A 27,491-nucleotide genomic window follows, 5' to 3' on the forward strand; every position below is an offset into this window, starting at 1 on the left:
CATTAAGTCGTTTTTTTCTTCTTTAATTTATTGCGCTATTCCTGATCAGTTTATTTTCCCTTCTTACTGTAATTCACCTGCCCTTCTTGTGCAATTCACAACTTCCCCCATGTTGTGTAGTGTCTTTGATACTTCAGCATGACCACGTCTCCAAGAATTTTTTTTTTCCAAAAAATAAATAAATAAAAAGTTTTTACGAACCAATCAGGAATATCTTTAAAACCGAGTCCATCGCAAGCCCTTGAACGTTTACTGCATTGCAACCCCACCAAGGCAGGGCGAAAAGAAGACGCCAGACAGAAGTGAAAGCCCCACTAAATACCAGTCCAGCTTGGAAGCGGTCCTTATGCGGAGGGTCCAGCCTTCCGCATAGGAACTCAGTCCAACCGCGACCCTCCCCCGGCGGCCGCTCGAGCCGTGAGGGACCACGCGCATCCTTCGGGATTTCTCCCCGGCCGTCGTCCCCTCACCCCACTCGCCCGTCCCTATGGGGCCCGCTGGAAGCCGGCGAGGCAGGGCAGGGGAAGCGGTTGGCCTTCCTGAACCATACCCTTCGCCCTCTGACCGCCCGAGGAAAGAGGCGGCGCCGCTCACTCGCTCCCACTCAGCGGCTCCCGTTTAGGCAACATGGGGAAGGCGGAAGTGGGGCCTTGGCTCGGCGGCTGGAGCGTTTCGGCCGAAGGAAGGGAGGCGGCTGGGCGACCGCGCTGCTGAGCCTCCGCATGACATGCCCTTTTTCCGAGGCGTTCATTGTCACGCCGCCCCCCCCTTTTCTTTCCCAACCCCGGGCATACCGAAGGACACTCCCACCCCCCCACCTCCAGAAAAGCCGTTATCGGGGAAGGGCGGCCTGGCAGAGCCCCCAGCGGAACGGGTCCGGTTTACCTCGGCAGGAGCTGATTCCGTGTCTTCGGCAGAATCAAACTCTTGCCCGACACCCACTTCCCCGTCCCCACCACCCCGCTCGCGTTGTTAAGAGGTGTAGGTTGCTTTGCCAGCAGGATTTGCCGGAGAGGATGCAGAGGAATCTCAACGGGTGTTAGGCAGGGCAAGTGCCAAATTGTACGGGTGTGGGTGGGGAGAGGTTTTTTTGTTTTTATTTAAAGCCCGTTAGTCTCCGGTCGGCCTTGGGTGGGAGTGAAAATCCGGTGGGTAGAGGATAAAATCAAATATATATTGTCTGGAAGTATGGAAGAGCAGAACTATCTCTAGGATTACAGAGGTATGCTGGAAATTAACATTTGGAGAAAAGAATCTGAAGGGACGGTCAGCTAGGTTAGGGAACCTGGCCCTTTTTGTTTAATGCTGCTGAATGAATAAGAATCTCAAAAATGAGAGTTGCTTAGTTCTCTGAAAGGCTCTGTCAGGCTTCCCCGTTGTGAAAAATACCTTCTGACCCAGTATTTTATTTCTGTGGCTATTGTTACCCAAAATTTCTCCCCCACCCCTTTGTTACTATGTTGTCAGAGCAAGCTCAAAAGTGGTTCCCAACTCATGTGCAGGTCACAGTCCTTCAGGCCAAAGGTCTCAAGCCAAAGGGCAAAAGTGGCACTAATGATACATACACTATCATACAATTGGGGAAAGAGAAATACTCCACTTCGGTGGCAGAGAAGACCCTTGATCCAATATGGAAAGAAGAAGCTTCGTTTGAGCTGCCTGGATTGCTGATGGAAGGGAACTCTGAAAAATACGTTCTCTACCTGATAGTCATGCACAGGTCTCTTGTTGGCCTTGATAAGTTTCTGGGACAAGTGGCAATTAATCTAAATGATATCTTTGAAGACAAACTGAGAAGGAAAACAGAGTAAGTGTTATTTTTATATGTCTTGTGTTGGAAATGTAATCTTTGCAGGTGTTGCAAATCTCTGGTTTTAGGAGATAGAGCCAAACCCTGGCTTCCATAATCTTCCAGTACTCTTGTTGACTAGGGCTAATGGGTATTAACTTTAGAGGTCACATGTTCTCCAATCCTTTTTTAAACGGTTACCTTAAAATCTCCACAAATTGTTCACATAACTACCTCATAAGTACAATTAGTATGAAGTTAAAGTCAATGAGAATAAGAGCCATAGTTCATTGCTCATATGTAGTTGAAAACGTTTTCCCCCCAATTTGATGGGATCAACCATGAATTGTGGATTATGCACTAGTAACCAAAACAGAGTGAAATCAATATGGATTTTTTGGATTATTTTATTTTGAAAATATGCCTTGTAAATTATGGCTTATACTGTAACTTGATCTATGTTGAATATATACAAGCAATGGTGGAGTAGTCTGGGAACAAGAACTTTGATTTTTGGATTGATGATTTGAGAGATGTGGTACTTTCTTGTCTGATTTATTGATTGGAAGATGTATGGCTTGAAATCAGAGCCTATGAACTTCTCCACAGTGTAACATTCCTGATTCTGAGAATATGCTGTATCTTTGGAGATATGTTGCTTCTTTTTTTTTCTACTCATGTTACATGATGTCCTGTTATTCCATACACAGTACAATGTGTGTATGTGTGGGTATGTGTACAAAAATGTTCTTGGATGTGATATTTTGGGAAATACAGGTACGGTATTCTTGGATGTGATATTGATTTCATTATATTTATATCTTTACTTTATATTTCCACATTTTTTCTAATAGTGCAAGACAGTTTTATGCCTATAAGAAAAAACCTATGTGAGAGATTGGTTTAGAGTAACAATGAGCTCTTTGGTTGAATGGAAATCTCACAGAATAAAACTACCATTTCAACTCGTATTAATAAACATTATTATGTTTAGTACATGGATGTGATAATGGATCCATCCATACAGCTTTTATTTTATTGAATTGAGATATATTTAATTTTCTAATTTTTCAGAATATGGAAAACAACACTTGGAAGCATTCCTTTTGAAATGTTTACATTTTCTTATTAGATGTTTGTCCCAAGTATCAATTATCCTCCTAAATGGCCACTTAGTTGGAAAGCAGTGTCTATGTTTTCAGGTGCAGTATTGAAGTAGAGTATTGTATACTGGAAAAAAAACCTTGGGAATGAAGTTTCACAGATTTTATCACAAACCATTTTTATTTATTTTTAGTGTATAATAGTAAACATTTAAATTCTGAAACAAAGGAGTTTTTCCCCCTTCCATTCACTTTTGTACAGTTCTTTGAGACTGCCTGGAAAAATCCCTGCAGTTTTTCTTGACAAGGTTTAGTGGTTTGCCATTGCCTCCTTTCTGGACCAAAGAGAAAGAGGCTGGCCAAGGTTCCCTAGCTGGTTTTGTGCCTAAGGTGCAACTAAAACGCATAGCCTCCCAGTTTCTATCCTATTGCCTAATTATCTCAAATATATCATACTGTAGTTAATTTTTGAGTTTTGTTATAAAGAGATTTTAAGATTGTTATCTAGGAAGAATCTATTTACACATTCAGGGAGGATAGAATATTTTACAAATATTTCTTAAATATCTTCATTTGACAATTAAAACATTTTTGGCCAGCCTTATTGTATTGCATTGTCTCCTTTATTCCCCACCATTTGGAAGTCAGGATTAACGTAAAATTGATATTAGAATATTAAATGATAAACTGCACAATATTTGTATACCCGAATTTTGGAATTAATATACTCACTTCAGTCCTTACATAGATGCATTTAAATAGAATTATGTCTTTAAAAGAGGTATTATATTTCACCTTAATATTCAGGAGGAATAGTGATATTATTTGGTCAATCAATTCTAATGATATGATATACCAATTATGTACATTGTTTGTACATTTATTTTTTTCTGCAATGTGTTCATATCTTTTAAGGAGAGACTGTGGCCTAATTGAACAGTTGTTTTTTTTGCACAACATTTATGTCAAGTTTATAACATTTTTATATCTGATCTTCGGTCTGACTGTGCCATGTGTCATAGTTGAATTGTAGTGGCAGATACACAGAACATCATTAACAGACAGAATCTATTTAGCATGTTCACTCAAGATAACAAACCTAATGGTTCAGTTGTGTTTTCCTCCATAAATCTACTAGCATTGGAATGTGCAATATTTATGTAGTTTGAAATAATTCAGAAGAGTTAAATATAGCATATGAATGATTTTATGCCTAGTTTACTCTTTGCACATGTTGCTTTTCTTTGGTATTAGCAAAGAAAGGCACAGCCTTCTGATAATTCTAAATTAGTCAGAAGTAGGCAGGTAGAAGTAGGTAGATTCATTTAAATAAGATTTACATATCAAATAGATAGGACTGCAATCCAAACATGTAGTCTGATTGTAATAGTCTTAAGAGTTTTTTGGTAAATGTTTATTATATAATGAATATATTTGCTCCCTAATCCAAACATATTTTTAATTTAGGAAGCATATCAATGTGAACGGATATATTTTTCTAGACAGAAAAAGTGCCAGTATACAGTATGTTTGTGGCATTGAATATAAGAAGCATTTCTTGTATATGTGCTATTATGTTTTGCCAGGGACAAACTGTTCACTTCATTTTTACTTTAACACATGGTCAGCTATTATATTTTTAAATAGTTTCAAATTATATTATGCTATGCATTCCATAATAACACTTTTTCACTCATTTGGTGAAGCTAGAAAGGCCATTTATCACCTTCTCTTGCAATTCCCTGTGGTTTGTGATATTCTCCACTCTTAAAAATAAAAATCTACATTCTTTAAGGTTGTACTTCATAACACAAAGTGAAACAGATGCAAAGATAGAGAAATAAAAATTAAAAAAATAGCATACAGTCTGTTCATTTTTTTGAAAGAGTTCCTCTTCCATCTGTTGTATTGGGCTAAGATACTAAGTTAACCCAGTGTAGACATTTGGAACATACAAACTGTAAGGGTTGGAGTTCTACATCAGATCCAAATTTCTTGAAGTGAGAAAACTTACTTGGGTTTGGAGTATAGAGTCTGTTTTTCTGGCCAATGTGTACAGTATTAGATTCTGCTTACCGGCCTTGATGCAAGCCTTCTTGCTCACAACTTCGTTGTGGGAAGTTCATAGAAAGTTGCCTTATCTGACAACCATGGGATTAGTTTAATGACCACATTGCTTAGTGATAGAAATTCCAGTCCCAATTGCTGTTAAAAATCCAGGGTTACATCTATATATTAAAACAATGGAAGCTTCTTTCTGCATTTCCAACACAAGTATTGGGCTAGTCCACCTCAGCATAAATGGATGGCTTTTGGGGGGTAGAGGGTGGGGGGTGGGTGGGTATTATCATTATGGTTATCATTGTTTTCTAAAAATGCCATATCTATCATTTGCATTTTATTTTTCATAGGCACCATTGTTTTGTTATATATTCAGTGTTTGTGTTGCTAGAAGTAATAAAACTTCAATGCATTATAACTATAATTGTGATATAGAAATACATACCAATTTTGTGTGGTTATATATTATCATCCAAAATTCATGGTGGACAAAACTAGGTTATCACAAAAATTTCATCATTATCCCATTTAGGGATTTGTGATTGAGATGGTAGAAAGAAGATATGTTTTTTCTAAGCTTTTCAGAGGTAAAATTGTATATTATATATGAACAAATACAGTAGCTTTACAAATAAGCTGTCCTCTGGTCCAATACTTTAAATATTGGTACTAAAATATAGGTACTAATCAATTCTGAAGAATGAGCTATGGTGTCTAATAATATAATGCTGACTTTTTTCCAAATCAATAATAAATATAAATTGTATAAAATATAAATAATGCTTCTTTACCTTCATATACTTTGAGCAAATTTGGAGCATTTTATCTAAAATAATTCTTCAGTGATGATGTAATTTTAACATGACTTAGTTTTGGAATAAATGAAATCCAAGTATTTGAATATTTTTATTAGTAATTATTTTAGTTTTCATATAGTTATTAGATTCCTTTTTCCAACACACTATATGTATGGTTTTCTAAAAAACAGACTTCAGAATCATGTTGGCACATGTTTCTTTTTGGAAAAGGACAGATAACAGTTGATTTAGAATTCTAGGAAGACCACACAACTAGCAACTTGTTCAATTTTATTTTTATCAGAGAAAGTTGTGTTGCCAGGCATTGTGACTTTAAAAATGTATCAACCTCCAGACCAAAGGCATAAATATTAACTTTATTTAAATTGCTGTAAGTAATGGCTTAAGCATATTTCTTTAAAATAATACAAGTGATGAAGCTGAACCTTATCAATAGCAAAATACAATATATTCACTTTGGCAGAAGACCCAAGGATTATTTGGTGGTTTCTTTTATGAGTATGAATATTATGAGTATGAATAAACTTGGGTCTTCTGCCATTGGGGAAAGAATTGCTGCTTCAGATTTGGAACAAGTGTAATTTACAGCTCTTGGATTATTAAATCATGAACACCTGAAATAGTTATGTTGCTTTCTTTTTTGACTACCCAACATTGTAAGGCATGACAATTTGAGGGACTTAAGGCCTTTTCATTATTTAGCTAATACTTGGAGGCCAACTCTGATCTGCTTTGAGCCTTTGGTGCACTTATTATTTCCCTTAACTAAAATAAAGAATGAATAATTATTTTTGTTTAGATCAGTGGTAGTCAACCTGGTCGCTACCGCCCACTAGTGGGCGTTCCAGCTTTCATGGTAGGGGTTATGTCCCCTATTTTATAAATCACCATTACTGTGGAACTGGTGGGCGGTTAGAGAAAACTTTACTACTAACAGAGATACAAAAGTGGGCGGTAGGTATAAAAAGGTTGACTACCCCTGGTTTAGATGGTCAAAAAAACACATTAAAGCTGTAATTCTATCCTGATAGAACTTCCATTAATAGGATTTATTTTTAATTAGAGAAGGATGTGGCTATACTATTAAGATGATCTTAGAAATTTGGAAGATTGGGGAGGGGTAGTGTGAATGTTTACTCATGTATATATTTGTAAACGTAAAATCACATTTCTTTCTGGCCAAAGGTGGGCATTTTTAATTGTATTTATTTATTGAAAAGTAGCCATTTCCATTCAAACTATTGAAACTTTCATTAATTTAGTTTGTAACAGTACCATAGAAACAATAAACAAAAGTATTGAATTACTACAGTTTTGGTTGGTTATGATTTATTTCCTAATCCAAATTTTGGAATAATCTCATATCATAATTAGTATCTAAATTAATAGGACTTTTATACCTTTATACAGAGGAATGCTTCAAATGGAAACATAGATTTTTATTCTGTCCTTCACAGTAAAAATATAAGTGTATATTTTCTCAAACGTTATGATTCGCCATTCACTACATAATCCAATTGCACAAATATTTTTAACAAAGTACACATAACATGAAATGCTAATGTCACAGCATAGAAAGCTATAGTATGTCACAAAAATTAATGTCTACAGGTAGTTCTCAAATCACAAGAATAATTGAGCCCAGAATTATAATTGTAAGTTGTTGCAATCATTAATTAAGACATTGCATCACTAGGCCCAATTTTTCACAATTTCCAAATCCATTTATCCAATGGGCATTTTTTGCCTGCAATTGGAAGTAAACACTGGAAACAAGCAAAAAATATCAAAAATTATGGTCATATGACTGCAGGATACTCTAAATAGCCATAAAGGTGAACAGCTACCAAAATGCAACCAAATGATTGTGAGGGTGTATACTGTCATTGTAATTTTGAAATCAGTATTTAAGTAGCTTTTGAGGGACTTCTGTTGTAACTTTGAATGGTCAGTAAGCAATCAGTTGCAAGTTGAGGATTACCTACGTATATCATTGAATATTACATATTAAAAAAAAAAGTTTACATCCATATAACTAAGTTCACGTTGAGGTTTTGTTCCTGAAAGGAACTGATGCCATTTGACTGATCTTTAGGTGGGACATGAATTAATCTGTATCAGAGTGGAATTGATTTAAATCATGATTTTTTAAAAAAAACATTTATTCTAGAAAAAACATTTATTTGACAAACATTTAAAACAGACAAATCAATCTATCTATCTATCTATCTATCTATCTATCTATCTATCTATCTATCTATCTATATGGCATTCAGCTTTGTTCGGGTATTTTCCCACGCCATTGTAGTTGTGCTTTTAAAGTTGTAGCAATGTTTTGGCAGAATCTCATCTGCCATCATCAGGCTTCTGTATTGTGTTTGTCTGTGAGTCAGACTTTTACAGTTGTTTTAGTTTAAATTTGGAGCTAGGCTATTGCTATGCCAGAATGGTTTTTTCTTCATCCTGATTGGTTGGGAGTCTTGGTCTGTGTTTATTGGTCTTGGAGTTTGCTGTATTTTGCTTGATTGGTGTTTCTAATATCTTCTGTCTGTTTTGTGGCTTTTTTTTGTGTCTTGATTGGCTGGCAACATTGTGTTCCTGTATTGGAGGCTTTTAGTACAGCTTGGCTTTCGAGTAAATGGACGGCTATCATTTGTTAGGAAGCTAGGTTTCATCTGGGTTCCTGGTTGGGGTGTGTTTGAGCTGGAGGTATCCAGGGGGATCTGTTTGTGCCCAGGTGTTTGCCTGGCTTGTAGTGTGGAGATTTTTTTGTTTGTGAGTGCAGGCTTCCAAATGATTGACAGTCTGGTGGAATCATCTCTTCTATTCATGCTTCCAGGTCTTTTTTCAATCTCTATGGCTTCTCTGATAATTCTGTGGCTGTGGTTTTCTATAGTGGCTAGGGTTTTGGTGCCACTGAAGTTGATGCTATGACCTGTGGCTTTCATGTGTTGGGCCAGTGAGGAAGTATGTTCCAGCTTTTTTACTGCATTTTTGTGTTCATCCAGGCGGGTACTTATTCTTCTATTAGTCTGTCCAATGTATGTGGCCGGGCATGATGCACAGGGGACTTCATATATGCCTTGGTTTTCCAGGTCAATCTTATCTTTGGGGTTTCTAAGGATGGCTGCTATTTTTCTGTCTGTTTTGAAGGCAGTCTTGATGTGATGCCTGTGTAGTATCTTACTGATTTTGTCTGTAGTACCTCTTATGTAGGGTAGGACAGCTGTTCCATAGGTCTGTTCATCTTCTAGGTCTCCATTATGTCTCAGTGTGTTTTTGTGGATCAAGCCGGTGATTTTGCTTTTGTAGAAGCCGTTGGCTGTCAGTACTTTAGTCAGAGTGCATAGTTCAGTCTTTATGTGTGTCTTGTCTGCTAAGCGTTTGGTTCTAGCAATTAGTGTTTTGGCCACAGAATTTATCTGTGCTGGGTGGTGGTGGGATTGGGCTTTGAGGTAGCAGTTGGTGTGTGTATATGCCATATATGGTACAGAAACACCTGACTCAAAAATTGTATGATGGCAGGAACAAGATGCTTAAAACATATATGGTTCATATGGCATGAACTGTGTTGGCTACTGGTATTTTTCTGTTCAAAGCACTTTTACTAAGTGATCAAGAATGGTGGGCTTTCTCTGTTGCCCTACTGAGAAAGTTGTATATAAATGTTTATTTTAAGTCTACTAAATGACATTTGGTTTCTCTACTTGAGCTTCAGTTTTGAAACTCATTTTAATACACTTTTAAGTGCTACAATTTCTTGAAGTTTAATTAATATTGGTTTATTATATAGGATTCTGATTAAATTAGGCACTTTTATTCTTCTAACACTTATTCTAAAATTTGAAATAAATTAAAATTTATTTATTTTGGAAATAAATAAATTTAAAATTGTAAAGCAACCTCCCTGACATGTGTCTGTATTTACTTTTTGCAATCTTACATAAGATAGATGAAATGGCATCATATGATTCTAAAACATGCTTATGCAACTAACAGCATACTATCTTTTTTTAAAGATGGTTTACTCTCGAGTCCAAGCAAGGAAAACGAACTAAAGACAGAGGCGAGATAAAAGTCAACATTCAATTTATGAGAAACAACATGACAGCAAGCATGTTTGACTTGTCAGTTAAGGACAAAACCAAATCTCCTTTTGCTAAATTAAAGGACAAAATGAAGGGTCGTAAGACGGATGGAACATTTTTGGATACATCTTCAGCAATCATTCCAAGTACTAATACTCCAGAAACTAACACTATAACATCCCTCAATGAATTGCAGTTAAAATCAAAGCCAAAAAAGCCTTTTCTTTTGGGACCTCAACGACTCTCTTTGGCTCACTCAATGTCTGATCTAACAGGACCTCAGATAATTTCAGATAAAATTAAATCGGAAACAATTGGCAACTCTTACCTCTTCAGACGTCAGCTTGAGTCTGTTGGTTCTGAGGATGAAGGTGGTAAGTACAGATATCTTAAAAGGCAAACTATTTGAAAAGGCCTTCTAGTAGAATTATTCCAAATCCCATATCTTTATGCACTTATTCCTAAAAAAAATGTAGGTGCTAAGAATTTGAGATACAGTGGAAATCAAATGAAGAATAGAATGCTTCATCAATAATTTGTTTTAATAAGTATAACTTTTATTACTTTATTACTTATTACTATATTCAGTTTCATTTCACTGTAATTTGTTTTAGAAATAGATTTGGTGTATACAAAAGTCCAAAGTTCCAGGTTTCAAATGTTTTTATCTTGAAACAGACATTCTGCATCTTCCATGATTGAAATGAGAGTTTTGTTTCAAGCTTGACAGTTTTGAGTGTTTTGTGCTGTTCCGTATGCTGTGATGAAACATGTTTTCTTGCGGTTGACTTTTCCCAGATGTTGTAGCCTAGCCTCTACAGCAGGTGGGACTGATTTACTGAGCTTTTTGGGGGAAGGGTGCAAAATGTGTATAGTCTTGACATTAAGATACATAGTTACATACAAAGATAACAAATCAAAATAGGACAAGTATTTTCAATTAAAGCTGAAAATACTTGTCCTATTTTGATTTGTTATCTTTGTATGCTCTATGATGCTGTGATCTGTACTTTTTAGAATTCATTTCAATACAACTTTTAATGACTTCTAGAATTTAGTTGTATTACTGGATGTCCTTAGGTTGTTAAGTTTTACTCTTAACTCATGCAAGAATGAGGAGAAACATTTTGTTCCTATAACATATAAGTGCTTTTTCCTCGATTTGTGCAAAACTTGTATTTGATTTTGTTAATAATAGAAACAAACATGGACTTGCACTTGAACTTGATTTTTGTTAATTGTTTAATTTTTTTTCTTCAAATACCAAAATTATTTCTGTAGGAATTTTTTAATGTTTAAATTAAATTGTGGCCAATTTTGCAGCAGGTTGGATGGCACATAGCAATCAACATGAGTTAATATTTCAACTACTCCTCTGGCTCTTGGAGGAAAACACAGAGCAAGGCAGTTCTGTTGAATTCTCATTACTTTCTCTGATTAAATCTTTTAAGTAGTGGAACATAGTCATTTCAGTTGGAATGTTTCTATTTAAACTGTTTTGTTCCAAGCTTGAAACAAAATCTGTTCTTCATATTATGTATATTCATATTATACTTCATTCTTAAACTAGAAAATTTCAGATTGGATCATACATTATTAAAATACAAAAACAATAACAGTGAAAAAATTTTAAACATTCAAATCAGTTAGAAAGACCTAGGTAAACAAAATAGTGTAGCATGTATAAAGCCTATTAGCTAGTTAACATTGATTTTCCCCAGTGAAGTAAGGATTACAATTTGTTCAGATCATTGTATATATGAATTTACAATGTTATAATAAAATGTTTATAGTATTCTGATCAATTTGTCCTTGTGCAGGAATTATTAAAGTATTCAAAATTACAGGGTAATATAAGCTACTTTAGTTTTGTTTTAATTGTAAATTGCCTCTCTTGAAGTAGTTTTGAGTGTAAACGTGGGCTACAAACTGCGAAAATAAATGGCACTATTTTCCTCCACCCTGGTCATTCTCTATGTATAGAAAACTTTTAGTATAGTGGTGCATTTTTGATATCCTTAGAAGTTCTTCAGACGATTATAGTTCTTGTGGGATGTAATATTGGTTGGAATAAACTTTTATTTTAACTTATTGCAAATAGTCATATAATATTTTACATTTGAGTCCAGTTGCATACTAATAACATTATTTTCAGGAAATCTAAAGTCTCCACAGAGACGGACATTAAGTGCAGATACCACTAAAATGAGTCAACTGGACAACACAGGTGATGACAGTGACTCGGCTTTTATAGCTCAAGATCCTTTTATAAATGTGAGCGCTTCATTGCCTCAAAAGTTTGCCACATTGCCAAGACAGAAGAATCCATTTGAAGAAAACCCTTTATCATGGGGACACAATGTGGGCTTATTTTCAAAATCAGCTGAAATAAAAAAAGAGAATAAGAAAGAGAAAAAGGAGAAGGTTAGTCTCTTTGAAAGAGTGACTGGAAAGAAAGAAGGCAAACGATCAGATAGACTTAGTAACGGGGGATCAGAAGGCTCCTCTGATTTGAAATCACCCAGTCCTTTTGCTGAAAGTCATCAGGACAGCTTTGATTTTGATTCCACTAATCCCTTTACTACAAACTTCAAGCCAAAAAATATGCTGCTATCTAGGTAAGTTCCTTGGTTAGATATTTTGAAGTTGATGTTTTTTTATTATAATGTATTTGTTATATTTGTTCAATGAGAACATTATTTAATTTTAAAAAATAAACATTACAGTCCTGGATTGATATTTCAGTGCTGTGAAGTAACTAGCTTAGGTGGGTATTGTGGAACAATTCTGTTTCAAACAGTTTTGCCATTCTATTATATAAAATATGTCTAGGCAGCTGAACACAAGTATGTGTGTTTGGGGAACCCAACTACACGTTCAAGTTTTTTAAGTGATTGAAATGTATTTATTTCCTTAGAAGACATCTCACTTTTGAAAGTGATTTTGAAGCATTGCACAACCTTTATAGACTCAGAGTGTCCTTTAGGTACCTGGTGCTAAATAGTAATGGACTTTATTTTTTTTTAAAGGCAGATTAAATAGAGTTTAGAAATGTACTGAGAGCCATAAAATTGGCATATATAATCTGTGTTATATTCTGTTATCTCAATGGTAAAATTGGTATTTTTAGCTGTAGTTAGTATGCAGGTAGTCCTTGACTTGCAATCTCAATTGAACCCAACATTTCTGTCATTAAGTGAGACAGTGAGGTTTGTCCATTTTACAAGCTTTTTTACCACAGTTGTTAAGTGAATTACTGTAGTTGTTAAGTTAGTAACACAATTGTTATGTGAACCTGGCTTCCTCATTTACTTTGTCAGAAGCTTGCAAAGGGTGATCACATGACCTCAGGATATTGCAACTGTTATAAATACATGCCAGTTGCCAAGCATCCAAATTTTGATCACATGGCCATAGAAATGCTGCAGTGATTGTAAGTGTGAAAAATGATCATAAGTTGTTTTTTAATGTGCTGTTACAACTTCAAATGGTCACTAAACAAATGGTTGTAAGTCAAAAACTAATGTATTGAAGTTAGGTGTAATCAAAATTTCCAGATTGACTTAAAAGAAAGTTGCATATCACTTTGAAGAATAATTTTATTTATTCGGTTATTTATTTATTAAGTTATTTATACTGAAGTCAGTTTACTGCTATTGAGATTTGTTTTTCCATAACGAAAGAAAGTCTTTGTAAGAAGTAATAACTTAATTGACTTTTTGTACACATTGATATAGAATCTATAGCTCAAATGACTAATTCTTTGAAAAACTTACATGAGGTCGTATTGTCCCTTAAGAACAATAGAGTTAATGTTTTGTAATCCCAATTACACTTTTCAAAGTTTTCTCTTTAAAGTTCCTTGATCACTTTTATTATATTAGGCTAATGGCACTATTCATCATAGTAGCTATCTAGGTGTTAATGTGTAGTTCTCATAGCAGTCCTGTGCACGGAACATACAGTATTTAAGAACAAATTTCAACTAAAATATTGTTTTTCCAGAATATTGATAACTCTGTGTGCAACATTTTAATAAAAAATGTTTGTTTTTATGCTACACTACAGTAGGCTAATATACTAATGTGAAAATTTCTCAATTTACAGCACTTGACAGGTGTTAAAACAAAAGCATCTTTAATTTTAATGTGTTGTTAGGCCCTCTTTAGAGGGACTGTATAAGTTATTAACAAGGTCCTCTGAGACAGGAGACAGGTAATTAACAAGACCTAGAGAAAGAGAAATTTGGATAATTAATGAGCTCTTAGGCACTGGACACAGGGTAACAAATAGTCCAGTAGTTAAAGGCGACAGGTTGTTACTAACATGATTGAATGCCAGGTTTGAGAATGTGATTAGATAGGTGTCTCAATGAAGTGTCTAATTAGATTATTATGTTGATTTGGTCAGATGTTTGGACTGGATTTCACATTTTTATCTAACAAGTTCTTTCCAGGGACCTGGGATATTGCGATTTGATGATGTTAAATGTATTGTTAAATGTATTTTGTCAATACTAGTGGTATTCAGATGTTTTGGGATTACACCCAAGGCACCTATTACTATTGGCCCTATCTTTGCTTTCTTCTGCTACCGTTGTTTCTCTTCTATGCGCAGGTCTTTGTATTTTGTTATTTTCTCCAGTACTTTCTCTTCTATTTTCATTGTTGTTTAGAGAGCTTCCATCATTTCTACTTTGGTTCCTTTCCAATGTGGCTTATAATTTCTAGCTATGCATTACAAATAGTTGGAAGATTTCTCAGATTATATAGTCTATCTTTCTGCTTGGTAAAGGTTCTACTAACTAAAGCATATCAGACAAATGTTTGTCCAGCCTCAGTTTGAAGATCTTTAGTGAAGGAGAACCTACCACTTCATGAGACAATCTCTTTCATTGGTTGAAGTAAAAGGGACACCTATCTTCTGAAGGTTAATGGACCAAATCTTCCCTGATCAACTAAAATGATGTGAGACTTACTTAAATGATATCATTGTCTATAGCGAAAACTGGGAAAACCATTTAATGCAGGGGTGTCAAACTGGATTTCTTGAAGGGCTGGATCAGCATTGTAGTTCTCTGCGGGCCGGCGGTGGAGGGAGGATGGATGCCTCCTATAGCACCTTGCCAGCCGAAAACAGGCCATGTTGCTGTTTTCAGCCATTTCTGGCCCAGTTTTTGTCCCTGTTTCAGCTGACAGAATGCTGTAGGAAGGTGAAAACAAGGTGAGGAGGGCTTTTAGTGCAGCTTGACTCCAAGTAAATGGACGGCTATCATTTATTAGGATATCTATCTATAAATAGATAGTACTGTTTAGAAAAAAATGGCTGATTTTCAAAAATCTGGGGGAAGGATGATGTATGGAAAAAAAGAGCAACCGTTATTTTGAAATATCACATGCATCTAAATATTTATTATATAATGTATATTTTTATTACTTCCATAGTCTTAATGTGAATTCTGAAAACTCTGAAGAATTTCAAAAAACAATGGTAAGTAACTACTTGATTGATGTTCCATTTGATATTTGAGAAAGGATATCTGCTGTAAGCTTTGTTGTTTAAAACTTTGTTGTTTTTAGCTGACTGATTGAACCCTAATTTGCGGGTTTTCTTTCCTGAATTAATCCAGAACCCTATCTAGTCCAATATGTTGATTTCCTTCTTGACATTGACAATTCAGAAACAAGTTGTCTTTTCTTGTTGATTGTTTTTACATGAGATATATTATCCACAGTAGATGTGATTAATAATTTAAAGGTATAAATAGCCTGTTCTTCATGAATGTGTGGTAAGTGGTTTCATATTAAAAGTTTGGGTGAAAAGCAGAATCATGCAGTCTAATCCCATACCTGATATGCATAAGAAGGGATTTTGCATCCATACTTACATATTTTCTTAATGTTCTAAGTACACAGGGAATAACAATTGACTTAAACTTCCTAACATAAAAAGTGCACAGTATGAATTTGTACCAACATAAATATAGACTGTTTCTCACATTGCTTGAATATGTAAATGTGCCATATGATTAACCTGCATAGACACAGCGCTATTTAAGATGGGCAACCTTTTAATGGTTGGAGGCAGCACTTTTTTCTAGAAACAAAGACTGTAGTGGATGGAAGAATGATGGACAATAGAAACAACCAAATACCACATTTGACTGGGGGTAAGATTTAATCACTTTCCCTTTTTGTTTTGGGGAGAGTTTAACTTCTTTTAAGATTGATTTACGCTTTTTAAAATAATCTTCTGCCTTAAAATGGGAATAAATTGTTTTATCAGTTTTAAGCATTTGCAGTATATGATGTTATGGCAACTACCCCCAAAAATGTGCAAGGGTCATAGCTGCCTATCCTTACTCTATGTTAAAGAAAAATTAATTATCTAACTTTATTTATGTTGCTGTATATTTTTCGCAAGTTTCTTGCCTTCTAATCTGAAGAGATTAACCCCCCTCGGCCTCTATATTGAATGGTTTCATGCATTTTCAACTATATTACCTGTTGTTTTTCACTTCGGTTATATATTTTTAATTAGATGACTAGATACATAATAATACTTTTTCACACAAGCTTGTCAGTTTGATGGAAATAGGAACTTTTATTCATTAAACTCATTGGAATATATATTTTAAGAAGGAAATATATTGGAAGGTAACAGAAATACTGGAAGATGACAATGCATGAGGACTTTTGGACCTGTTCCCTAATCCCTTTTCATCCTTTTGCTTTTTGTTTATTCGAAGATAATATACTCAATTATTATTTGCTAAATCCAAGTCCTATGGGTCTTTTTAAGTGGTTTAGGAAAGTTAATCCAAATGTGAATTCTAGATTGATTAATAAATATTACAAGATGATAATCAAGAAACATTTATTTATTTATTAAAAATAAACTCAATCATAGAAGACTCCCAGTAGGGCACAAAGAGCACCAGCGACAAACCAGAATGAAAAAAGAAATGTAATTTAGAATTACAGGGAAAAAAATTGCAGGTAGTACTCACTTTGCAACCCAATTGAGACTGGAATTTCCCTTTCTAAGTGATATGGTAATTAGGTGAAACAGCATTAGTGACAACAGTTTTGGTAGTCTGTTTTGCTGTCACTAAGCTAGGACTGGGCTGTAGTTAGGCAAGGTTTTCACACTTTTCCTACCCTGCCAGCACCCTTCTACTTCAGTTCATCCTTTCTTTCCCCAATATTTCTGCTCTTTTGATCTCACTGCACTCTGACACCTCCACTGCCCTTGCCAACCTGGGCATTCGTATCTTATCAGCAATGGGAGGAAGAAGACAACAGATTGACTCAAGTCAGAGATTGGGAAAGGAGATAGATGGCTAAGGAAGTTGAAACACGGCTTGTATTTGTAAATGTGGGCAGGTTGCGATCAACAGCCATCATCATTTTGAATAGTCACTGAATGAATGGTTAAGCAAAGACTACCTGCATATCAAAACATCTATCTTTGATGAGTCCCACTTAAGAAGGCCACAAGAGATAGAGCAACCCTAAAGATGTTGGTCATGCTGTTCCACTGGAAGGAGACCTTATTGAGAATAATTGCTTTCAGGCCTTCTCCAATTATATTTAAATGCAATTTGTTGGCTAGTTATGAATCCATCTGGTGGTGATGCTGTCTATCCCCATTTTTCTGTCTTACCAAGAAGTAGGTTAGACAGTTGATATTTGGCATTCTTTGACAAAGTGATTATATTAGAGGATCAGCAAAATGCTGTGGATATAGTATACTTGGTCTTCAGTAAGGCATTTGACAAAGTAGATCATGGTAAAATAGAAAATGTGGGATAGACAGCATCACCACCGAATGGATTCATAACTGGTTGACAAATTATACTCAATCTACATGGGGAGAGGTATGCAGTGGAGTACCCCAACGTCCTGTCTTAGGCGCAGTACTCTTCAACATCTTCATAAATGATATATATGAGGACCTAGAGGGGAACATATCAAATTTGCAGACAACACAAACCTAGGAAGAATAGACAACATTTTATTCAAGATCCAGAAGGATCTAGACAGACTTGAACCTTTGGCCTTAGTTAATAAATTGCAATTTGGTGGTGAGAAAAATAAGGTTTTACAGTTAAGCAAGAAAAACCAAATGCACAGGTATGGAATAAATGGTACCTGGTTCAACAGCAGTAGCTGTGACAGGGATCTAGGAGTCCTAGTGGACAACCACTTAAGCATGAGCCAGCAGTATGTTGCAGCTGTTGGTCCTAGCCTAGTTGTCCTAGGCTACATCAACGAATGAATAACATCAAGATCACATGAAGTATTAATGCTGCTATATACTGTTTTAGTAAGAGTGTATCTGGAACACTGCATCTAATTTTGGTCACAATATAAAAAAGATATTGAAACTCTAAAAAGTACAGATAAGAGCAACAAAGTTGGTTAGAGGGCTGGAGGCTAAAATATATGATGAATGGTTGCAGGAACTTAGTATGTTTAGTCTAACAAAGAGAACGACTAAGGTTGACATGAAAGCAGTGTTCCAATATTTGAAGGACTGACACAAAGAAGAGGGAGGCAAAGCACCTGAAGGCAATACAAAGAATAACAGATCAAAACTTATCAAAGAGAGCACTAAGCTAGAACTAAGAAGAAATTTCATGGAACAATTTCATGGAACAATTAATCAGTGGAATGAGTTGCCTTCAAAAATTGTGGCTGCACCATCACTGGAGGTTTTTAAGAAGAGATTGGACAGCCATTTGCCCAGAGTGATATAGGATATAGGGGTTAGAAATCTCCACGGTCCCTTGCAATTCAGTTATTCTGTTATTTTTCAATAACAATAAAAATGGGAATTTTGGATTAGGTGGTGATATAGATACCTAAGCTGTAGGATAACATAGGATTTTATAGGAAATAATCAGCATCCTGAATTGCACTCAGAAAACCCAGGTATTTAATATGTCTCTTGCAGCATGTTGTCACAAGACAGTAACAAAATGGTCTTGTAAAAGATAGGCTACTGCACTTTATATCAGTTGAAGTTTCTGGGTGCTCTTTTAAGACTGTAAAGCACTCTTTAGCAATAAGGGAAGTGATAATGGCATGAGTGGCCATCTTTAGTGCTCATGAACTAGTTGATCAGGGCTTCTAGGCTTCTATCTATGGACTCCCATGAACTTCATAAACCTTATAAATCATCATGAAAAAAAATAACAAAGGTTCTTAAATGCTAGATCTATTCCAAGTGTATATTCATTTCATTGAAGAGTCAGAAGAATAAATGTAGCATAACTTAACAATCTTTAAAAAGTCTTCAATTCAAACATGGTAATGTTATAACCTGTTTTATAATAACTACAGTAGAACTGTATGGTCGTGACCAATTATGGTCACAACCATAATTCTTTCCATAACTTTGGTTGCAACCTGATTTAGTTGTGACCCAAACCTAATTTTGGAAATTTGGCGCTTACAAAAAATCACACGGAAGGGGAAATTGGCTGCAGGAAAAAAAAATTGTGAATTTTTTTGATTGGAACTTGATTTGGTTGTGGTCAGAAGCATTCATGACTGTATAGATTCTACTGTATAGTTCTACTGTACAGATTTTGTTTTCCCTTGTTTAAAGAGAATGTTATTTGTCCAGACTGGGCTGAAGCTGTCACTAATTTTAGAATCAGTTCTTTAGATTTGGTGAAGTATTATTTAGGAAGAGCTCAATTGAACTCATTGAGCTATCACATTTATCTTTAGTAGGCCTGAATAATAAATGTTACTATTTATCCAATATTTCAAAGCTTTTTATGTTTGTGCTTCTATATTATTATTCAGAACAATATAACAATTTTTTTAAAAAAACTATTTTACTTTTGAAGTCCGAATTATGGGAATACAATATCTAGAAGGCACTTTTCAGAAAATTTAAAACATAACTATTGAAATAATTCAAATATTACAACTTAACTATTAAATATTAAATTTAACAAATAAATTTGAAGTAATTTAAATAGTGTTCTTTCAATGACTTACATTGTGGTTTTCCCCTAGGAAATGGTATTTTATATATTTGTTTTGTTTTGTTAGTGCCGTCACCTGTGACTGAATGAGAGGTAGCCCATTGAAAAGAAAGTCCAATTAAAAAGCCAAAAGGATAATGGAAAAGTAAAACAAGAGATGTGAAAGTGGTTTCAATTATATTCCCAAAACAAAGCTCCTCATTAGAATAAACAAATGATCAAAGAATTCCAAGTTCAAATGTTATCTTTGCTTTTTCCAGCAGCAGCTATCAGTTTGTACCCAAATAATACTTGTTTATCCCGCTTTTTCTATACGCTTCCTAGCTTGAAACAGTGTGGTTTTTTTCCTATTCTTTATTGAATATGATAGCAGTATTGTTGGGAAATGGCATAGAATATTTATTTTTAGTTAATTTGTCCTCATTTACTGAACATGTGTTTCCATTTAAGATAGTAAAATCATACTGATCTCAGTCACTATATTAGTTGCATAGACAGAGTTGTTTTACTTGAAACTATGCATATGTTTTGATCTAAATGATCAGAAATGAACAAAATTTAATATATTCAACCATCTGCGGTATATAATTAAAATGGTATCTCTTCTGCCAACTGTTATAAAGTTGGAAACAGGAAAAAATTGATTATCTGAAATATGAACAGATTTTTTTAAAAGTGTGAATGAATATATACATATAGAATTCTTACTTATATAATTCAGAAATATCAACAGTATGGATCACCATTTCTTTTAGATTTTGGAACCTATATGATACTTAAACTTCTCGCAGTCATAAGTATTTAAGTATTTATAAAGTTGCAGGAGATATAGACGCTATTTTGAGATGATTTCTAAAAGCAGATGAGATATAAACATAGATAAAGCACTTTTTTATTTTCAATTAATGATTAGGAGCTCAAAAAAATTAACACTTGATTGATTTGCAGCATTTATAACACCTTCCTCACTCACCCATTCTAGTTAGCTTTATTTCAACTTTCCACCTGCATATTTTAATGATATGTAGGATAGGTGCCAAACTAAATAGAAGTAATTTAAATGAAAGGGATTGAAACTTAATTATTATTGTGCCTTTGATGTAGTTTAGCTCCCTAAATCACTAGTGAGTTTTGGTATTATTTTTTATGATCTTATTCAAATATAAACAAAAAGCTTCCCATTTGTTACCAGAGTTGAAAATCTGATTTAAAGGCTACAAGTAATTAAATATCTCACATTCATAGCAGAAATTCTGCTTTTTACTAGTAGACAAGCTGAGGAATTTGCTTTTATGCTGAGAGCATAAAATGTTTTTATTTGTAGGTAACAAAAATTACAATTTCATTTGAGAAGCAGTGTATAATATTCTGTTTTTAGTGTAATGTTTTAGTCAGTTCAATAAACTGTTTCTTTATTCAAATTTAATTATATTGATACAATGGAGCTTTATTTTGAATGGATACAAATGCATATGCACAGTAAATTAAGTAATCTATGTATAATCAACAGTTTTTTATTTATTTATTCATTAATCAAATTTATGTTTCAAGAAGTTGCTCTGGGTAGCTTATAATAATAGAATATAAACAGCACACACATAAAATAATTATTATAACAATATACAAATCAATATTAAAATTAAATATTTAAAAACTTACACAAGCATCTCTTTTATTCTTCCATTTTTTTTGAAAAATAAAATAAAATTCCGTATGTATGACCAGTAGTCATATAAGACAAATTTCAGATATTCTATTTTTTTACTAAGTGTTTCATTGAAATATTGATAGATTGTCACTATCCTTAAATTTAGATATTAGTCAACTTTGATCAATCTGGAAGACAAACCTATATACTGTTTTGTATATTAGAAAGTAATTGTGTACATCTAAATGTCACTTCCTTTTAAATGCCATTTCTTTTAAATGTCATTTTAAATCTCTCTCTCTCTCTCTCTCTCTCTCTCTCTCTCTCTCTATATATATATATATATATATATATATATATATATATGCTTGTATCTGTCTATTAGTGTGAATAGTTTCAAAAAGGCAGAAGAATTCATTGATATAGTGGATGAGCTCAGCTTTAGTTGATTATTTGAATGTATTAAGTGTCACCTAGATAAATAAGCAAGGGAGAGTATTTTTATATCATAGATTTTACCTCATATATGAAATAATACTTTCAATTTCATTCATTCAGTTGCAGATCATTGGATTATAGTGTGGTTTCTGCGGATGTGAATTAGCCCTAACTTGCTGTTTAAATATAGAAAGAGATAGATACAAGCAAATCTTAAAATAGAGCCTGGATTCATTAAAAAGAAGCATGTAGCATTATCTCACTGTTGGGAAGCAACCAAGAAATGTTTTTGAGTCATGTCTATTATCCATTTTAATCATATTGGGTTCTTTTCAAATATAGACTAGTTGCCTTGCATCATCATCATCTGCCAGGAAAGTGGGAAATAGTCCAGAGAAATGTTCACTTAATAACACTGCACTGTGGATCCCAGATGGAGGCCTCTTTCACTTAGATCTCAATTACAATCTGCTCCTGCTTTTGCTGCAGACCAACAGTGAGAGATAGAAAAAAATGGTGTTCTGTAAATTCCTTAGTATTTGTATTTTCCTGCAACTTTCTTATTGAAGTTCTTCCAGAATTTAAAGCTGAACCATTCTGACAGTTGCAGGATTTACCTAGAATTCTCTGGGTTGTTTTATTTATTTATTTGTTGCTTTTCTGTGTGAATTTGTGTCCCAATTTTCAATTAACTAGCTATTCACATGTAACAAGAGAAAGAGAGAGAGGCCCTGTCATCAGGATTACAAAATAAAAAAGCAAGCTATGTAAGCAAAAGGAGTGGATGAGATCAGTTGTTCAAGGCCAGGACAAAGTAATAAACTATACCCAGGATTTGTAACCATCTGGGCAAACCTAATCTTCATGCTTTCTTGAATGGCAATTAATTGTTCCTGTCTCTTTCACTTTTCCCCTTTTCTGGTTCAAGTATACAGGTTGTTTGCAGCTAAGGATTTCTGTCTACATAGAAAGATATAGCTGTTCTTTTCCTGGCTTATGAATATAGTCAGCCTGATCATTCCAATACTTCATAGTCATAACAGTTGACCTAGATCAGTGGTTCCCAAAGTGGGCGGTACCGCCCCCTGGTGGGCATTGGGATGCCTTAGGGTGGGGCTGAAAGGCAAGGGTGCTGGCAGGGGGGCGCTAAGATTCGGCAGGGGCACTGGAGATGAGCGGCAGGGCACAATTCAGGGGTGAGAAAAAATCCCGCTACCACCGCGCTCGAGGCAAGGCCCCGCAGGATCATCCCGTTCACTTGCATGCTCTGGTGCAAGGAGCTACGCCCCGAACGCAGTGTTGGGAAAGGAGAGCAAAGCCAGAGGTCGGTAATTTTTGCTGCAAAGAATCACAAAAGCTTCTGGATTGTGCACAAGAAGGGACACACATGTCAATGCAATTCAGCAACATAAAGTAAAGAAATACAAATAAATCAACAAGAATCGGCAAAGCATTTCTGATTAGATTTTATTCATTACTCGAATCTAATCAGAGATGCTTTGCCGATTCTTGTCCAATGACCTGCTCCAGCAGGGTTGGAAGGGAGGATGTGTATATGTGTGTGCATGGCTGTCAAAACTCCAAAAACAGGTCAAGTAGTTCTGAGGAGACCAGTCATAAATTAGAAAACTTGCTAAGCAACCGGCCATTAAGTGAGGACTGCTTGTATTTGGTTTGCCAGTCACCTAACCACGCTCATCCAGTCACGTGACCAGCAAGCCACGCCACCAATCACGTTACCAGCAAACCACACCCTCAAATTAGGCCACGCCCACAGAAATTTGACTCCCACCCCTGGGTGGACTGCATTGAGGATGAGTTTGTAGCATGAAGGAGGCGGTGGACTGAAAAAGCTTGGGAACCACTGATTTAAACAAAAAAATATTGGAATAGCAGTTTTGATAGAAACAATAGAAATATACCAAATCTTATAATTCTTGATGTCCAATGGCTGATTCGAGAAAATGTGTGAAACAATTGTTGCCTCCTGTTACAACATTACAACTTCTAGTGAGGAACAAATAAAATAGCTTTCCTGATTTTTTTCATGCTTACATCGGTTATAACATTGCATATGTTACCTACATGAAATTTTGCACACAGAAAGACACATCTAGTGAATAGTTCTGAAATTGTATGATTAAAATTGGCTGTGATGTAGAAATATTATCTGCAGCTTCCAAATGGTAGTAATATAAGTATCCTTGATTTTTACCAATCCATATAAAATATAGAACACATTTACTAAATGCTCTCTGCATTTCTTTAAAAATGGGGTTCTAATTATTCATTAATTCATGAAGTTTGTGACATCATCATGTACAGTGCTATGTAGGATGTGCTATGACAGGAGTGTCAAACTCAATTTCATTGAGGACTGCATCGGGGTTGTGTTTGACCTTGGGGAGATGTGGCTACGAGTGTGGCCAGCTCAACATCACTCGTGTTGGGGACACCTCTGGTGGCCCAAGCACTCTGCCAGCGAAAATGGGCTCCTGTGTTCTGTTTTTGGCTGCAAGGCCTCCTGCAACCCACTGCCAGCAAAACCGGAGCTCAGGTGCGCCATCTGCAGCCTCCGGAGCTCTGTTTTTGCTGGCAGAGGCATTGTGGTCCTTTGCTGTTTCCAGAGCCGCCCCATGGACCAGATCTAAGCACCCCATGGGCCAGATCCGGCCCCAGGCCTTGAGTTTGACACCCCTGTGCTATGATAACAAAGTTAGAGCAGTGTTGAAATTACATGAAGTGATACAGTGAAGTTAAGTAATCCTTAATTTATGACCACTTGTTTAACAAATGTTCAAAGTTATGACAGCACTGGAAAAAGTATCTAATGACTGGCCCTCACACTTAAGTAGATTGCAATATCCCCACAGTCATGTGAACAAAATTTGAGCACTGGGCAATTGGCCTGTGTTTATGGTGTTTGCTGACTCCTGAGGTCACATGATCACCATTTGTGACTTCCTCAGTGTCTTCCAACAAGCAAAATCAATGGGGAGAGCACATTTGCTTATAAACTGTTTAAAAGTGGTGATAAAATTGGGTATGAATGACTTAAAGACCACATCGCTTAATGACAGAGGTTCTGGTCCCAACTGAGCTTGTGAGAACTACCTATATGCTGTTTGTTTCAATATTTTAAAAACTTGTTTTTAAAGACAAAAAGACATTTCAAGACAGAAATGGGTCTTGACGTATTTGCAGTATTTATACAGAGGTGTTTGTCATAAGTGCATTTCTTTGCTCTTTATTTAATTGTGCTTCTACAGTGCCTTTGGAGAAATACATGGAGAAACTTTTGTGAGGCCTCTGATTCACATTTTTCTATTAAGGCAATGCTTCTAATTTTGTCATCTTAAAAAATATCTTTATTCTAGGATGGAAATCCTTTTGATGCTGCAACAGGATATCGTAATCTTACATATGAAGAGGTCTTACAGGAGTTGATGAAACACAAAGAACAACTGAAGAAAAAAGATACCCACATTCGTGAACTTGAGGATTATATTGACAATCTTTTAGTACGAGTAATGGAAGAAACTCCAAGTATTCTACGAGTGCCATATGAACCCTCTCGGCGAGCTGGCAAATTTTCAAAAACCTAAGCTAATGCCAACACTCCTTGGTATTAATTAAGAGGGTGGATTGCTTAGTCCAGTGTTTTGATATTGTAAATTTCATATTCATGTTTTGTCCTAAAAGCATTTGACTCCAAATTTAAGTTAGTATTAGTTTTTGAATCTGTATATAAACTCCAGGTTTTACAAGATAGATGTAAACTCCTTTTACTGCAGAACATTCCTTTACCTTGAACATGTACTTACAGGTATGCTTTATTTTCAAAATATTATGGTTAGTTTGGATAATTGTGTACAATAGTCATCTAATATACATACTTGAATATTTATTTTGCACTTCATTCAAACACTTTGGGATTTTGCAGCATGCTTCCAGAATGAATGTGCATAGTCAGAATGTGTTTTGCAGCTCTTAATATGAAGGAAAATGTGATGTACTTTAGGAATCACTATTAAATGAGGCAATAATACATTTTTGCCTGAGGGGATGAAGTAGAGCTTATATTACATTTGTGCTCTTGAAGAAATGTGAGCTTTTCAAATGGCAAATTCCATAATCTATATGGATGGAACAGAGCTTAATATATATGAAGGTACAGCATGCCATTGGTTTAGGCACACAGATGTATATTTTAAACAAGAGAAATAAAACAGAAGAAACTAGTGGATAATACCTCATTTGTTTAGACTATAAGAAGCATGGAGAGAAAAGCTGACAGGAACTTTCTAAATATTAATATGTCAGCCAGCGTATACATGTGTGTTTAGGGGTTTGCCTGTATACACATATGCATCATTTGGATTCTGCAATATTTGAGACGAGATTGAGATTAACTTGCTTGTTTTCTCCAATATAGGAAATTATTTTTTAAAATTGATTGCAATTATTTCAGTACTGTATTCTGTGTCAGAGTCAAATATTGTCCTCTATTAAAGAGTGATGGACATAGTGACTCAGCATGTCTCTGACTAAATAAATTTATGTGCATTGTTGTGCAACTATTTCATAGTGGTAAATGCAATTCTAATGGAAAATATTGCCATACAGAAAATATTGTTTACTATATTGTAATCCTTTATTTTACAAAAATTCAGGCAGAATGATTGCTAGTATGAAGTGCAAATAGGCTTAGACATAAGGAGTATGCAGTGTTGGGAAGAATGAAATGATGTTTTTCTTCAATTTTCTTCTTGATTGTGTAATGCACATTTTTTCATGGACAAACATATAAGCATTTCTATGGAGAAAAATGGAAAATATTTTTCCTTTTTCAGAGTAATAATAAGTTTAATTCAGAAAGTTTTGTTTTTGATTATGTATTATTGATTAAAACCCTTTTGTAACTAAAATAGCTTAATGTATTATCAGAAAGAGCAACAATTCCTTGTATTTTTAAATTTTCTTAACCACATTAAGCAGCATATTGTGCCATGAACAGAGATCCCATTTGGATTATTAGACTTTGGTTTATTTTGGGAGATAGTTTGCATACATTTTTCCTCTATAATTCAAATAAAGTACAAATTCTAAGCTATGCTAGCATACATTTGTCCTCTATAATTCAAATAAAGTACAAATTGTTAATATTAACTTGTGCATTTAAAATAAGTGTTTATTTTCATAGTTTCTATAGAATATATTTTGAAAATCAGTTGGTGGTTGAAAGGTTTCAGATGTTGCATAGTAACACATTTAATGACTTTCACTTACATTATTTAAATTCTTGGGCCATTGACATTTAATCTGAGATTCCATTATATTAAATTATTAGGTTCTCTCTACATGTGTTTTTCAAATACACCAGATGAAAGTAAACCACTTTATATGTTGGAAATTTTAATATTTAATTTTTTAAAACTTTTTAAGTTTTCAAATTAACTTGGTTAATCTTAATAGGAAATATTAACAGGCTGGAGTGTAAAGGGTTTCTTAGAATTAAATAAGGTTAAGCTTTATGGAGGGTT

At 34.8% G+C, this 27,491-nt stretch overlaps 1 protein-coding gene across 1 annotated transcript; it reads left to right on the forward strand.

The window, feature by feature from the left end:
* Positions 1 to 599: 599 nt before the first annotated feature.
* RAB11FIP2 (RAB11 family interacting protein 2) lies at positions 600 to 27,491 on the forward strand. The gene is made up of 5 exons (XM_026704840.2): positions 600 to 1,807; positions 9,791 to 10,233; positions 12,015 to 12,477; positions 15,304 to 15,349; positions 25,326 to 27,491. Exons 1-5 carry the CDS (start codon positions 1,458 to 1,460, stop codon positions 25,551 to 25,553), a joined length of 1,530 nt encoding a protein of 509 aa, XP_026560625.1. The 5' UTR covers positions 600 to 1,457; the 3' UTR covers positions 25,554 to 27,491.

Source organism: Pseudonaja textilis, chromosome 4 (assembly GCF_049901715.1).
Source record: "Pseudonaja textilis isolate UNSWEBS1 chromosome 4, rPseTex1.2, whole genome shotgun sequence".
NCBI lineage: Eukaryota > Metazoa > Chordata > Lepidosauria > Squamata > Elapidae > Pseudonaja > Pseudonaja textilis.